At 37.5% G+C, this 15,886-nt stretch overlaps 2 protein-coding genes across 2 annotated transcripts in view; both read left to right on the plus strand.

The window, feature by feature from the left end:
* The window catches only part of LOC306800660 (LIM zinc-binding domain-containing Nebulette-like), a 248,841-nt gene that overhangs the window by 183,095 nt on the left and 49,860 nt on the right, over window positions 1-15,886 (plus strand).
* The window catches only part of LOC306800659 (nebulette-like), a 52,829-nt gene that overhangs the window by 25,108 nt on the left and 11,835 nt on the right, over window positions 1-15,886 (plus strand). The window contains 5 exon segments of the mRNA XM_079302908.1: window positions 283-384; window positions 7,146-7,253; window positions 8,757-8,861; window positions 13,321-13,428; window positions 14,358-14,468. Of these exon segments, the coding sequence (XP_079159034.1) occupies window positions 283-384; window positions 7,146-7,253; window positions 8,757-8,861; window positions 13,321-13,428; window positions 14,358-14,468 (534 nt within the window).

Raw genomic sequence — 15,886 nt, forward strand, 5'->3', positions numbered from 1 at the left:
AACTCATTCTGCCTTGATGGGGAGGACAATATTTCTCTGGCTTAAGATGGGCATTTGGCTAAAACTGGATTTTGTGAATGCTGCACATTGTGTTTTAAGGAGGTGAACCCTGAGAAGGGCTTTATTCAGAGCTGATTAGAGCAGTGGTGTCAATGCAGACATTGCATGAGTTTTTCTACAAGCTTTAATGCTTACATTTCTCTTGATAAAACAAACCCAAACAATTCATTAGTGATTTGTATCCCCTCCCTCCTATTTTTTTTTTTTTTTTTTTTTTTGAAGGCTAAGTACAAGAAAGGAAGGGAGGAGCTGAATAAGGAGTCTGCTGTACTTGGAAGACCTGATTTTGAACATGCCAAAGGAGTTTCCAAACTTTTAAGCCAAGTAAGATTCTCCATCATTTTACAATTATTTCATCCAAATATCTCATTCCTAGTAATGAAGAGAAATACTTGGATTTTTAGATGATTATCTCTAATGGTCTTGAAGATTATGTTCTCAAACTTTTCATATATCATTGCAATGACTGGTAAATTTTGGATTCTTGGGAAACCAAATACACATTTTGAAGCAAAAATATGATGAACTTTGACTACAACTTGTCTTTTGTGGAGATCGTGTATATTTATACAAATTTTCTATGATTTCTAAAATATTAACTGTATGTAATTTAGAGACAAATTGTGCTCCTCATTCAGTTTGAGTGGAACCTTACCCTGTGATTAATCCCTCTGAAGTAACTGAGGTCTTTTGTGTAGCTGCTTGCTAATGTGAGTAATGGGATCTGAATTTGGCCTGACATGTAAACCACCCGCCTTCCTTCCCCCTGAAACTGAACCTTTTATGTACTACTGTTATATATTAACCTCAAAAAAAAAAAAAAAATTTAGTCCTTAGCTAAAAAGAAATCTGGAATAGAAATATTCCCTCTTCCTCTTATAGTTTTTTACCCATAACATGTACACATAAGACTCTACTACAGATCATCCTGGCATTGTAAGAACAAATTTTTCACTTTTGGCTGCTGGTCTGTTTTTTTTTTTTTGTTTTGGTGGGTGTTTTTCCTTTTTTTTTTTTTTTTTCTTTTTTTTTTTTTTTCCCTCTTTTTTTTTTTTTTTTTTTTTTTTTTTTTTTTTTTTGGTCTGAAGTAGTTCTTTAACAGTTCCTTGCATAATCCATGCTAGTAATCCAGCTACCTTTGCAGTAGTCCAGCTACATTTGGAGCTTTTGAAAACCCAAGAACTGCCCTCCTGTAAGAGGAGGATAGTGCCCTTTATTGGAGAAGGCTGTGTCAGCCTTCCCAGAGCCAAAAAACTTCTCAAATGTAAACAGTGTATGTACTAGGACAGACTCAGCATCAGTGATCTGTAAAAGGTGTGTGTGATTTGGCCAGATACTAAATGTCTTCCCTAGAATTAGCATACAATGAGAATTATGCCATAGAGAACAAGCTGGAAAACAGTGCAGTGTCTGCAGGAGGTAGAGCTCCTTTTGCTGTTATCCTCAGATACCTGCTGCATGGTTTCCTGTTTCACACCATTGCAAACTTTGAAGGGTTACACCAAGAGAAAAAGAAGGAAATAAATGTTTTTATTGCTTTGTTGGTGATGTGCTCAGAATCAAAATGAGTTTTTGTTTTCAAATAGATTTCTGTCTTCTGGTTTATAATGGATCATGTTCTCATTTCTTTGCTGATGGGCAAGTCTGCTAAGAGATTATTTTGTGTTTAGCATTGTGTAGGCTTGGAAGTCAGCCTGTACTTTCTAGAGAGAGCCAGCGTGGTGCTGCTCAGACCTGAGTGTCACTTACAGGAAATGGGATTTTCATTCAGCAAACACGTTCAGTGGTTTTTAAAAGAGTCCATGTCTAAATATAGTGTGTAATGTCCTTTATAACTACCCATTGGCTGCCTACACACTCCTGTCCTTGCAACCTAATTCAGAATCTAATGAGCTTACAGCTGCCTGTTTTTGCCAATGAGACCAAACTGTGACCCTTTTCCAATAGCCCTCTCCATTTCTCAAGCCTGGTACCCATGAGATTGTGGCCAACAATCACTAGTGAGAAATATCAGCTGGATCAGGGGGTCCTGTAGGATGATGAGCCAGCTACATGGAAGGCTTCATCAATGCACTTTTTATCTCATTTGTATTAGATGTGATTTTATCTTGGACAATGCAAGCTGCATCTGCAAGTGCTTTATAATAGGGCCTCCTCACTGCCAGGAACTGGGATGGCAGCAGCTCCAGTTGAGATCCTTCTGTGAAGGCAGCATTTACTGTGCAATTTTAACTTCTTTGGAGAGTCCAAATAGAGCAGAAGGTGTGATAGGAAGGGAGGAGAAGTGGACAAAATGTATTTTGCGTTCGGTTTATTTGTAAAGAAGATTCTTACTAAACCTTGGTGGTTTGAACTCTGCAGTCCCTGGCCCTGGATCCAGGTTTTGGGATCCTTTCTGGTGTTGTGCTCTCCTCAGTGTCTGCTGCTGTGGCTGCTTGCAGTGTGTGTGAGGGGCACTGTGCTTTCAGAGGAGGAAGCAATGCCTCAGCCTCACCCTGCCTGCAGCAGCGTGGAGGGTGCAAACACTGCAGCTCCCAGCAGCAGAGAGGGACACTCAGCAATTCCCCCATGTCCTCTGAAGGGAAGGCAGTGGCCATGAGCTGTCTAATGTTCTTATGTATTATTTGAATCATTATAACACTTAGACACACTAATCATAAATCAAGAGCACAGAAAAATGAAGATGACCCCTGTGTCCAAAGAGCAGGGTGGTGGGGCAGGATGAGGAATGCACCTGTGCTGGAGGAGAGACCTAAATATGGGTCAGTCATGTCAGTCCTCTTCATGCAAGGATCATGGAACAGCCTTGTAACACTTAGAAGATTTAAAAAAGAGTAAAGTTAATGATCTCTTTATTGTCTCCAGACTTTCTGGCTTTTGGAGTTTCCATTTGTTTCACAGAAAATGGGAAGATCATAAACTTTTTGTGCTGAAAGTTGATAATCTACCTTAATTGCATGAATCTATAAGCTGCGACATGCAGAGAAATATTAGTTATTTGACCCTCACAGTAAATTTGCAAAGTTGACAATTCTGATGGATGTAATGGGAAGAGAAGATGATAACATGTTTTAATGTGGTGCATATGGGTAGGTAATTTAGGGAGTATAGAGAACAGGAGCAAGAAGAGGTCAGGCAGTGTGGGTGTAACGAAGGGAGAAAGCAATCAAGGCAAGCAGGAAAGCAAACAAAGCGAAGAAAATAGTGTTAATGTTTGACTGGCACTCAAGGCTCTACAGAAATCACTGTTTTTTCTCTCTCTCTCTCTCTCTTTTCTTTCCTTTTTTATTTTTTATTTAACAAAGCTTTTGACAACAACAGCAGCAAAAATAATAGCTCCCAGAACTAGTATATTTACCCACAGCATGTGGTAACCCTTTTCTGTTGATTTTAAATGAAATTTAAAACAGAAACTGTGTTAGCCCTTGTGAAAACATGAAGCTTGTCAATTTGCCGAGTGTGCATTGTATAATTTGGGCTACTTTTTACATTTTTTTTATTAAAACAAGCTCTTATTCATGCCCTCTTTATGTTTTTTAATGGATTTTATTAGCTTTTCCAAAGAGCTGCTGATATGAAGTATTCCTCTTATGGTGTTCAGTAACTTATTTTAAGATGAATAATTTTGGATATTTATATTTGTTGCTGAATCTAGTCCTTATTGTTTTAGAGATAAAAATGTTAGAGGTAGAATGTTTTTCAAAATGCACCTTCTCTGAGATTTGCAGTAACAACCCAAAGAACCCAGGATTTTCTCAATCTTTCTTTGCTTTAAACCCTGCTAGTGCTTTTAGCAATGAATGTTTTGATTTTGCTCTTTGTTTATGCTACATTTCCTTCAATATATATGTGCTCTGACAGGTTTTTTCCTTTTCTAAGATGTTTTCATATGGTCATGAGGAAATGCTTTAGCTGCAAGTGTCTGCTTCATCATGGGATCCCAGTGGTTGAATGATTCAATTTTTGTAGTTTCTTTGTAAATCTGAACAGTGGGTGATGTCATCCACTTCTGAAACTGAACACTCCCTGTGTGAACAGCTTTGAACTACAGATTTGATTTAGGAATGTTGCTGCTAAGCTTCAAAAGACACTGCTCTGTCCAGCTGCAATTCTGACTTTTATAGGTTTTGTGCAAGGCCGATGAGAAGTTTGTTTATCCAGGCCTTCTTTAATTCCAGTTTGATTTTTCAGGGACGTTGTTGTGTTAAAAGCCTGCAGAGTCTGCTCTTTCTTAAGCAGTTTTTAGAGAGCAAACTCCACGCATTTCTTCTAAATTAACCCCCACCATATAATCTCTAAAAAAATAAACAAACTTAATACTTTAATGAAGATGGTAAATAAGTAACCATCCTTTTAAGCCCTCATTAAAGTAAAGCTCGTGGTTAATGATGAAATTTGTAGATAAGTGTCCACTAACAACTGTCAATTCTACTCCCACTTGTTTGCTCTCCCACCATATTATAGCCTTGCTAAGACCTCCCTCCTTCAGATGGTTTAGAAATCATATGACATATTCGTCCTCCTTGTTTTTATTCAGAGCTCTTTCTCTTAGGCATATTTCCTCTCTTTAAACTGCATTCACCCTGTTCCAAAGGAAGATGAATACTGTGTGCTTTCCTTCACCATGACTCATCCATGGGCTTGCTCTTCTTTCTTCACTCTCTCCCACCACACATTTCCTTTCAAAAGGGAGAAAGAACCAGAAAAATGTTGATAAAAGAGAAAGGGTATATCTATGCAGCTTTCAATGCAACAAATCCCCTATGACAGGTCAGTTAAATGGCTGCTGGAAGTGCTCTGGAGACACTGCAGGGCTGTCTGATATCACTGAGTGTGCTCTGCATTGCCACAGAGTGACCTGTGTGATGGGGAGGGGAACAAGGCAATGAGCTGAGCAGCCAGGGCTGGCAGCAAGGCCTGGAGCTGCCAGACAGCCCTACTGCAGCCAGAACATTCACTGTCACGTTGGCTGAGGGGCTCCTTTAATTTTGGGACCCTCCTGCACATTGGCATCAGGAGACGGGGCCCTGTGAGCACTGGGTTCACTGGTCCCCCCTCTGTCCTTCAGTGGCAGCAGTGTGATCTGAAGTGACACTAAGCAGGATCTATTAGTGGAACCTCTAGGCTGAAATGTATTACTAAAATATTTTTTTAAATGATGGCATGAAATGACTGCAGCTGAAGATGGCAAGCAGTTGTGAGGAGAGGTCCCTTTGGCACAAACACTTTCCCACTTAAGAATTTCAAGCACCCTATTGTGCATTCTGTGTGTGCTGTTTGTGGGCATTTGTTGGCCAGGAGAAGGCAGCCTGAAGTAGTTGGATATTTAAAGTCTTACTCTTGGTGGTGTGATATGGGTAAAGGAGTAAAAGACAGTTTTGCTCACCCTGCTGACTTGATCTCTGGCTTTTTGAATGACATATTAAAGCCCCACCTGATCTTCATTAGAAGGTAAGTTTGGATACACCAAACAGATACACCGAAGAGAGGGAAAAGCCCTCTGGTTTATTCCTTCACTGCTTGTACAGAGCATGGATTTGCCTTTGTCTTTTTATTCAGATATTAGCTTTTGCACTTGATCCAATGCCAAGGCAAATATCAAACAATATAAACCAGATGAATCTAGCAGAAGCCAATAGATACTCTCTTCTACTGTTAGTGTGAAAGATTATGTAGTTCATCATGTGTTCAGACAAAATTTCTCTTTAAAAATAGCAATGTTTTAGAATTTCCTTGCTTAGAAAAATTTACCTAAGTGCTGGAATATTAACGTAGTGCCTGAACAAATATAGCTAGTTCCTGCTTGTGTGGCTTACTTTTGGTTTCTTGTTATCCTGATTAATGAAATAGTGGGCATTGTGGCTAAAGATAATGAGATTGTGTGAGCTAAATCATGTCCAGGGTCTGTTGAGGCAAGGAAGAATTGAAAAGGAAAAAAAACACCTCTTCCCACAACTAAGTTGAGAAAAAAATATATTGAAGATTGTTTGAGGTGGCTTAACCACTTTATCAGGCATTCATGTGGGAATAGAGAAAAAAGGAGTAGGGAAAAATCCATGTATTTATTTAGTGCAGAGCATGGTAAATTATAATGGATGTTGCATAGGCTCAGATATCAGGTGTCTGCCTAACATTCATGAAAGCAGCATAATTCAGACTGAACTTTATTCTCCTCCATTATGCCCAGCTGTTCCAAAGAAGCAGACATGTGTGCAGTCTCCAGATGTTTGATGATCACTCACAAAGGGAGCAAAGGAGGGAGATATACTCTTTATTCAATTTAATGTTTTCAGATTCTGAATTCATTTTTTTGGCATGTTTTATGAAATTTTTGTGATTTATTTACTTTTAATGCTGTTATTTCCATATTTATGCATTACTTATTTCCTCTTACATGCATGATCATTCCCCCTTTTTCTTTTGAATGAGAAGAAAAGATGGTGAAAGTGATGGCAGTATTTTAATTATACTTTCTAGCACTGTAATGAGGTGGGCATTATCCCCAAGAAAGAACTGTACTACAGAGGGATTCCTCAGTGTCCCATGGGAAATTTCTGGCAGAATTAAAAATAGACCTGGCAGTTCTGGTGGCAGTCTAGCATAGTAGGAGGGACATGTGGAAGTTTGATTCTGACTTCCCTTTTTCCAATGGTTGAAAAATTTACAAGTGCTTTGTTTTACAAATGTTTCAATTTATTCACCTTAGATTTTTTTTTAAACACAATTTTGATGCGAATTATGAATTGAATTATTCTCAGTGAATAGATTATTATTGTTAGTCAAACAGTTCTATTTTAACTGATTACTCATGTGAGTCATATAGTTTTGTTTCTGTTTTCTTTTTATAAATCCTTCAGCACCAGTAATCATATATTATAATCTTAAAATTTTAGTGAAATTCAGATACATAAAACTTTGAAACCAACACAAGACTCTCACAGGTGTGGGTAAACAGAGCTTCTTTAAATGTTATGTAAAGATTTATGAATAAAGCAATTGCATTTGATAAGCTTCTTTGTAATCTGAATTCTCTTCCTTTTTAAAGTGCTACATGTTAATATTAGACATGTTTGTTCTGGTGAAAGGTAAAATACAAAGAGAAGTTCAGTAAGGAAATGAAGAGTCACCAGTACAATCCTCTTGACAGTGCTTCCTTCAAGCAAGCACAGATTGCATCCACCTTGGCAAGTGATGTAAGTTAATTTGCTTTGCTTTTTACATGCATTTACTTCCTGAATAGCCTAACATTTGTTCACAAGTAGAATTAATTTTTTCATCTCTTGAATTCCTCTGAGCTTCAGTCTCTGCTATACAGTGTGCAGCAGGTACAGCATGTTATCCATTTCTTCCCCTGCTTTTGACAATGGGCCTGAGTAATTTTTCATAACCATTTTAGATGAGATTTGACTTAATTTTGTGTGTCAAAAGGTATGTCCTCTCACACTGAGCTAATTGCCTTGTGCTTGGTCCCTTTCTATTCAGGAAAGAAATAAACAGGTCTAGAGGCCAATTTTTGGCTGTTAGAGGTGCCTGTCTTTACAGGAGCAAAGTACTGTCATCTCTCCAGTGGTTATAGAAGGAGGTTATATGAGCAGTTCACATTTGAATGTCTGTCTTTTAGACTTCATTCTTCTGTTTGATCTTCTCAATGGTATTACAAAATGCAGCAGTCACTAGGTTCAGCAAGGGGTGTCTGCTGCTGGAGCCAGACTGAAGAAAACATGTGTATCGAGTGATAACTGGGATCATCTTGGGATGATATCTTTAAAAGTGTGTCTAATGCTAAAAATGTGATCTCTTTCTTGAGGCTGTGATCCCAGATAGTCAAAAGACTTCATTCTGTAGTCCAACATTTCTGAGGTGTGAGATACCATGCAATGGGAATAGGAAAGACTGGCTCTAGAAAGGGTACATAAGATTATGTAATTATTTCCAACATCTAAATGTGTAGTAAAAAATTAGTTGAAGCAGATATTATTAGAAGAAATGGGCAAATTGAAGTGAAGAACATGATATGGAGATGATGAAAGGTCTCTTATCCAAGATGGGTAAGGTAGTTAGTTTTCTTCCTGTAAAGTTGGGCATACAGGTCTCAGAAGAATGGAAAATCCTACTGTAGGCTGGTGGGAAGTTACTTTCTGCTGCTTCGCTGAGTGATTGTCTTTTGCCCTAGGTCACCATATTGTTTATATTTGTTGCAAGCAATCTGCATTGGATAAAATATCCAGGAGCATTTTCCTTTAACTGCTATGTATCAAACATTTAAATTGGATGGTTTAATTCTTGAAGCAGGGGGAAAAAATAAGAACTAAAGGTGTTTAAAATTAATAGACCAGAAGTATTGAGGAAGATACTCTTGATTTAAGTGAGGAGTGGGAAGGGAGGGGAGAGGAAAAAAGAAGAAAATGAATTCTAGCCTGAAAAGTCATGCAAAGTGTGATTTTGTTGTACATGTCCTTTTTTTTTTTTTTTGAGGAAAATTTTGAGTAGTTCCTAAGTACTTACTCAGCAGAATGAGTCCTGTGTTGTGCTTTCCTTTTCTTTGAAAAAATAGTAGATGACCACCATCTAGTGGCTGGGAGAGGTTGTTCAGGCAAGCACTTTATGTTTTCCCTTTCTGAACGGTCCCACTGTAATACAGAGCTGGGAGTTACTTTATTCATCTTTAGTTTGCATAACCTCAATTCTCTTTCCAGGTGAACTACAAGAAAGATTTGGAAAGCCTACATGATCCAGCATCTGATCTACCAAACCTGCTGCATTTAAACCATGCTTTAAATATCAGCAAAACACAGAGTGATGTAAGTTACCTTTTTAAGAATGACCTGAAAAATAAATCTATTGAGGAATGTAGTGTGTATAGTCATGGTAGGAAACACATTATTGGTCTCAAATGCAGTGGGCAATAGTGTTGTAACAGTAGTAGATGAGGGGTGTAGTGAAGAAAAATGGGTTTTTATGAAGACATATTTCAGTTATTAGAGCAGATAATATACACTGTAGAAGAATCACACAGACTTCTGATGTTGAGTGTTTCCTTTCATATATCTGAAACATTGTCTGTTTTTTTTCTTTTTTCTAAGACCTGAAATACTTGTTTCCTTGCAAATGTCATTTTGTCTAAGATCTAGGTTTCATCTTCAAGTCTCTGTACAGGAGTGACTATTATGCTAGTTTAATAGTTGGGCTTTTTAAAAAAGCCTCTGGAGTATTAGTTTGCTTTTGGGCTTCTCTAGCTAAACTTTTTTCCCCTCCTAATTGTCTGAGTCTTCCTACACTGGGTCAGATAATAGGCACATGCTCCATTCTGCCACATAGCAAGGTGTCCCTTGATGGGGCTGGTGGTCTGACACACGTCATGGTGGGGGTTGAAGTAGGAAGGAGGAGCTAGGAAACCCCTGGCTCCTGTGCCATGCTAAAGGCCATTTCCCACTCCAAGAGTGTGTGGTGTCTGTAGGCTGGTGATCTTGGATCTTTACTCCAGGCCTGCAGAGCTGCTGGGGAGAGGCACGAGAGGGTGGTGTTGGGGAGGAGGGCTGCTCTGTGGTTGGCAGGAGTTAATTTTTCATAGACAATTAACTCTAATGAGCAGGAGCATACTGGCTCATCTTTTGAGTCAGTGAATGCTTATGTCTAAAATAATCAAAATAATGCATCTATACTTGATTTTTGTAGTGTTTTTTTGAGAATTGAAGCTCAGTTTTTGTCTGTCTCACTCCCTCTGTGAAGCTGACACCGATTATCCTATTTTGCATGAATAATAAATGAATTGGAGTCTCTTTCTTCCTGCATTCTTCATGCATGTTTTGCCCCAAATCTAGTTTCCTTCTAGTGCATGGTAAGAGTAGCAGTCTTTTTGCTGATTAAACAAACACTCTCAGAATAGATTTCATCAGTTTATCATCTTAGCTCTAAGGATCCCTTAAGGCAGATCATGTCTTGTAAAATGTATTTCTTTCTTTTGTCGTGGAGGGGTTGATTCATAATGTCCTTGTGCTCACCTGAGGACTCTGTAAATACTATGCCTATGATTTCTGCACTGTCCAGATCCTGGTGGTTATTTTTATTTGGTACAAAACCAGAAATGCTTTGCCAATCCCTAAGCTCCCCACTAAATATTTGTCTTTTAAAGAAATCACATCTTCACAGTCCTTCTCAGATTTCACCTCCCCATGTCATCACTTTTATTTAAACCTTTATTTACTCTTCTGCTTTTCTCCCACCTTTTCCACTACAATCCTTGTGTTCTCCTTGTCTCTCCAGAGCTCATACCACATCTGTTTTGTAATCTGCCACCATTATTAAAAAGAGTCTTCCTGGTTTGCCTGTGTTAACTGATTTCCAAAGACTGGTTTTATGTCTTATCGTCTGGTTTGTTTGGTTTTTTTGGTGTTTTTTTATTATTATTATTTTTTCAAATTACTCAGTTTTGCTGTTTCCTTGCAGAATACCTTTCTCCATTGAACTTTTTGCTTCTCCATCCGCTACATAACATAGCTACACCTGTGCCAGTGTGACAGATTGAAACCTCTATGGTTAATTAAACTCATGAGCTAATATTGTTGATTGAATGGATGGGTTTGCTTATTGACCTAGAGTGTCAACCAGTGTGTGCAACATTATGAAGCACTTATACTGTAATATCAGTGCAAGGCTGTTCTACAAGTCAACTTGCATGGGAATAAATTCCAACAGTTGAGAGGATACCTTGATGGGCACCTTTGGACATTAATAAACTGATTTTAACAAGTCAAACTCATCCTGGTTCTATTATTTTGATGGGGAAGAGAATTGCAATGTGGAATTCTCCATAGAGTATTTCCTGGTTTCACTTGGGAAGGAGATAATTTTCTTCCTAGTAGCTGGTGCACTGCTGTGTTTTGGATTTAGTTATTTGATAACACACTGATGGTTGAGTTGTTGCTGAGCAGGGCTTACCCTAAGTCAAGAACTTTTCAGCTCCTCGTGGTGCCCTGCCATTGGGGTGGGAGGGGACACAGCCAGGACAGCTGACCCAAACTGGCCAAAGGGATGTCCCCACCATGTAGTGTCATTCTCAATATATAAACTAGGGGAGAGTTGGCCAAGGGTTCCTTCTCAGGGACAGGCTGAACATTGATAGGTGGGTGGTGAGTGACTTTTTTTTCATTTTAATCTAATTTTTTTTCCTTGAGCTTTATTTCCCTCCCTTTTTAAAAATTTTCCTTTTATTATTGTTTACTATTATTATAATTATAGCTTATTTTATTTAAAATATTTCACTCTTCTTGTCTCAATCCACAAATTTTCTCACTTTTACCCTTCTACCTTACCCACTGGGGTAAGGTCTGTGAGCAGTTGTGTGGGGCTCAGTTGCTGTCTGTAGTTAAACCATGACAGATATATATGTAATTCTGGTATGAACTATGGAGGCACAAAATTTGACACTTTAATATATGTAGAACAGCTGGTTTAATGTTTTTCACATTTCAAATCTGTTCCTATTGTGGAGACTTTGAGATACTAATGAAATACAGGCTAAAAAAAAGGGGAACTTGGATGTATTTTGTTTTAATAAACAGGGTGAAAAAATAGAGCTTAAGAGACTGAATCTGGTGCTTGTAGTTTAGCTTAATGTAGCAAAAAGTTATGAGTTTAGCTAATTTGATTTTACAGAATTTAAAAAAATTTCTTCCTTTAGCTGAGGTATGGAGTAAAAGTATGAGATCAGTATCTGTAGATGGAGGTAATTTTCATTTATTTCCACTACTAAAGTGATTTTGTTGTGTGACATTTATAGTTCTTTCCACTAGGAGGCAAGCCCAGACCATCATATGTGTGTGTTCCTTTGCTCTTCAAGTGTAAATAATAATGTTTATTTTCTATGGAACACAGAAACATCTGACTTTTAGATTTGCAGGACAACCATTTTCTCCAGGAATGTACAAAAGCTATTTTTTATCATATCCTTTTTTAAAAAAAATTTCACAACATTTTAAATTTGCATCGGACAGAACTCCCTAGTTCGTAGGATTAAAATTTCTTACTTCTATGCTTTTCCTTTCATAGTTATTTTAAATAGTATTTAAATTACAAAACCTTCTGGATTTTGTCTGTGAAAACATTCTTGGAAGTTTTTTGTTTCAGTATGAATTTAAGAAATCATTTAAGCAAAGCAAGTGTTTCTGTCATTTCAGCCCAGACACTGCAGAACAAATCCATTTCAAAGAAAATGAAATGCTTCAAAGTCAGGTGTACACAGCCACAAACAAACACATCTTGCAAAGAGAAAGATGCAGCCTTTAAACAGTGCTTAAAACAGTGATGTACAAAATCCCATGATAGATTTCAGTGATGTACAGTGCATATTCAATTAGAAGCCCCCCATGAGAAGAGAGGAGAGTGTTTTTGCAGGACCCAAGCCTGACAGGCAAAGAGAAATTCAAACATCACCATTTTTGAAAAGACAGAAATTAAAATTGCATTACTCACTATAAATGTCATATTTTGATTTGTAGCTGTTTGCTTTCCTTTAAGGTTTGTGTAGATTATTCCATCATGCCCCACACTGACTGATGGGGATAAGTAATGTGTTTGCCAGTCTTAATCAAAAGAGTGTGAGTGAATGAGTTCAAAAGACTTCTTCAGGTTACCAAACAAAGTGTATTTCCTTTGTGAGTTAGCATAAAGGAATAAGTTGATGTTTTAACCTGTGTCCTTCACTGTGAGTTTGCTGCCAGCTCTCAGGTCATGGTCCCTGGTAGATGTGAGGGGAATGTTGGTGCAGGACTGGACCTTACCAGAGCAGTAGTTTTCCTTCCCTTCTCTCACCCACAGGTACAAACAAAAGTGCATTTGAGAGTGGTGCTGAAACAAAGACCTGTGGGGCCTGGCTGGGATTTTGTTGTTGTTACAATAAATGTGTTGTTTTATGGAAACATAGCAGGGGATTCCTATTAAAAAGCTGCCAACTGTTCAGACATAGGTCATTTGGCCAAACCCATGCAATTAGTTTAAGGATTGTGATTGATGCTTCATATTCCTGTTGTCTTCAAAGTTCACAATTTCTAGATATGAATTGTGTAGAAAAGGAATAAATGACTCAAAAAAATATTACCTTATTTAATGGCCCTATTTCCCCAACAGGTTAAGTTTGGGAGAAGTCTTCCAAGTCAAAACATCTAAGGAGTATGGCTAAGACAGGATTTGTTTCTTGCCAAGGCAAGCAGTCAGATCTCATATTCTGCCAGCTGTAAACAGACTTTATTTTAATCATCCTAGGTCAAGTACAAAGAAAATTATGAAAAATCTAGAGGCAGATCAATGCTGGAGTTTGTGGATACACCAATGTATCAAGTTTCAAAGGAGGCTCAAAAGATGCAAAGTGAGGTAAGTAAAAATGTACTTTTTCAACAAGTGAAATTATGATCTACAGAGGTTCACAGACATTTTGTACAGGTTAAGAAAATGTACAAAGCAGAGAGTAAATTGTGGATATGGTAGAATTACGCTGAGCAGTTATCTCTGCTATTCTGTAGCTCAATTCTTCTTGTGATTTTTTTTTTTTTTCTCAAAAGGCCATTGGTACTAACAGTACACACACATTGTTTAATTGAGAAGAAGCTCAAGAGGTCATCCAGATCAGAGATTAATAACTTTTAAAAATTTCACTTGAAATCCATCTTTAGGGAGTGATGGTTCTCATATGGGAACAAGTGAAGCCACAAAACCCAGTCCAACCCCATGATTTAACTGAAACATCCTCCTGCCTTTCCAGCCTGGGAAACTCATCAAGGAGGAAAGATTCTTCCCAGGCTCCAGAACAGCACTGGCTGTCCTATATCAGGCCATGTTTTCCTGACTTTTTAAAAAAAAAACCCTTAAAATGATGTAGATTTTGTGACTTCCCAGACAATCCAGTCCAGTGCTTTACCATCCATCCTGAGTGAGATGGATGCACCTCTGTCCCCATGCTGCAGTTTGATTACATTAGTTTTGCTGTGTCATGGAAAACAGATGATCTCAGCCTCTTGGTAGAAACTTTAATGAGTTTTAAACCATTACCTTGTGTGCCATTTGTCTTCTCTTTTCTCTACCAAGCAAACTGTTTCCTTCATAGATCAGGTTCAACATTCTCTTTGGACATATTGTACACATATTTTTGTCTACATTGTATCTGTATAAATAAACTAGATAATGAAATGCATAATGAAGTTGCTTATTTAATTTATGGAATGGGTCTATTTCCAATGTTTCTTCCAAAATATGCTTGGAATTGCATATGTATGTACTATTAATTGTTGGTTTTGCTACAATAGAAAATGTACCGCAGAGATTTTGAAGAAGGGATCAAGGGAAGACCTTCACTGGATTTAGACAAGACCCCAGAGTTCTTGCATATAAAAGAAATCACTAATCTTCTGAAAGAGGTAAAGGACTTTTATTTGTTTTTTCTGTTGTTAAGTTGTAAATAAGCAATAAGCAGCATCACTACAAGCTGCTGAATGCTGAATAACTTCAAATTTCCCCGGCAGCTACATACAAGTATCTTCACAAGTAAAAATTGCTTCACATAATTTTTTATTCTGAATAATCATGTAGTAAGGAAATTACAAAGCTCAACACACCTGAACCAGACTATCACTTCACTTTTCAGATAGATGAAGGGGTGAAAGGAAGGATTTCTGTTGGTGTCCAGATGGCAGTTTTTCCCTTTGAGTAATTATTTCACATTTATGGTAGCCTGTTGTGGTTATACAGATGCCTTGAACTACACAGAGTCACTTATAACTAAATTAAAATAGTTATCTTTTCTACATGATATGGATAAAAAATAAAGAAGACCATAATTCTGTAGTAGAGCTGTGATATTACATAACTGCTTTAAGTTCATTTTATTAGAAGGTATGAGTTTTCTGTATGCCTACTCTTTCCTTAAGATTTGTGAATTGTTCTTCAGTTGTATGTGCCACTAAAAATGATTTTTTTTCCATAACTGAGAATCCTTCTACCTTTAGAACTTTTATATTATTGTTTAAAACTGGTTTCATGTTAGGTTTTGTGTATTGTTCAGCTTTGTGGATTATGGTTAATATCTGACCAAATTTAGATGATCTAGAACTTCTAGAAGAGAAGGGCAGAGCTGCTTGATACTCTGCCTTTGAATCTGGGAGCCAGCAATACCTTGTTTGTATTTATGGTATGAAGAATAGATTTTGGTTATTTTCCCAAAACAAATAAAGCAGGTTAGAATTAAAAACCCTTTAACTTTGTTCCTTTCCTTGTTCTTTATACTTATTCCAGTCTATGCTACATTTCATACGGTTAAAGAAAAAAAAAATATTTTAGGATATTTTTTTATTATTCATCCTCCAATAAATAATTTATTCTGATAAGCCTGACTTTCAGGTAGGCAGGTCTCAAGCTGGGTCTATTTTGTACAGTGGCATTCTGTGGTACATCTCATATATGCCTTCTCACTAGGGAAAAATGCAAATCATGCTGTCATTGCCTTCAGGTAATCTTCCTGCTCATGGAATGCCCAAAGAAGTGGGGACTGTATGCATAGTTACATCATATGCTCTACATGTTAATCTCTGAAATTTTGATGTAGCTCCCCTCCTTATTCCTGTATGCATTGAGATGTTCTCTAATTCTGACCTCCTCAAGTTTTATGCCTCCTTATTTAGGGAGTAAGCCATGCCTGTAAGTCAAAGGGGATGAAAATGAGAAAATTAGAATGGTATTTCCATTAATGCATAACTGCATGATTTTCTGACAATTTTATATCCACACTCAAGGAACATATTCCAAAACCAAAGATTTCCTAGGTAAAATTAATTATTAT

The sequence above is a fragment of the Erithacus rubecula genome, assembly GCF_903797595.1.
Source record: "Erithacus rubecula genome assembly, chromosome: 3".
In the NCBI taxonomy this organism is placed as follows: Eukaryota; Metazoa; Chordata; class Aves; order Passeriformes; family Muscicapidae; genus Erithacus; species Erithacus rubecula.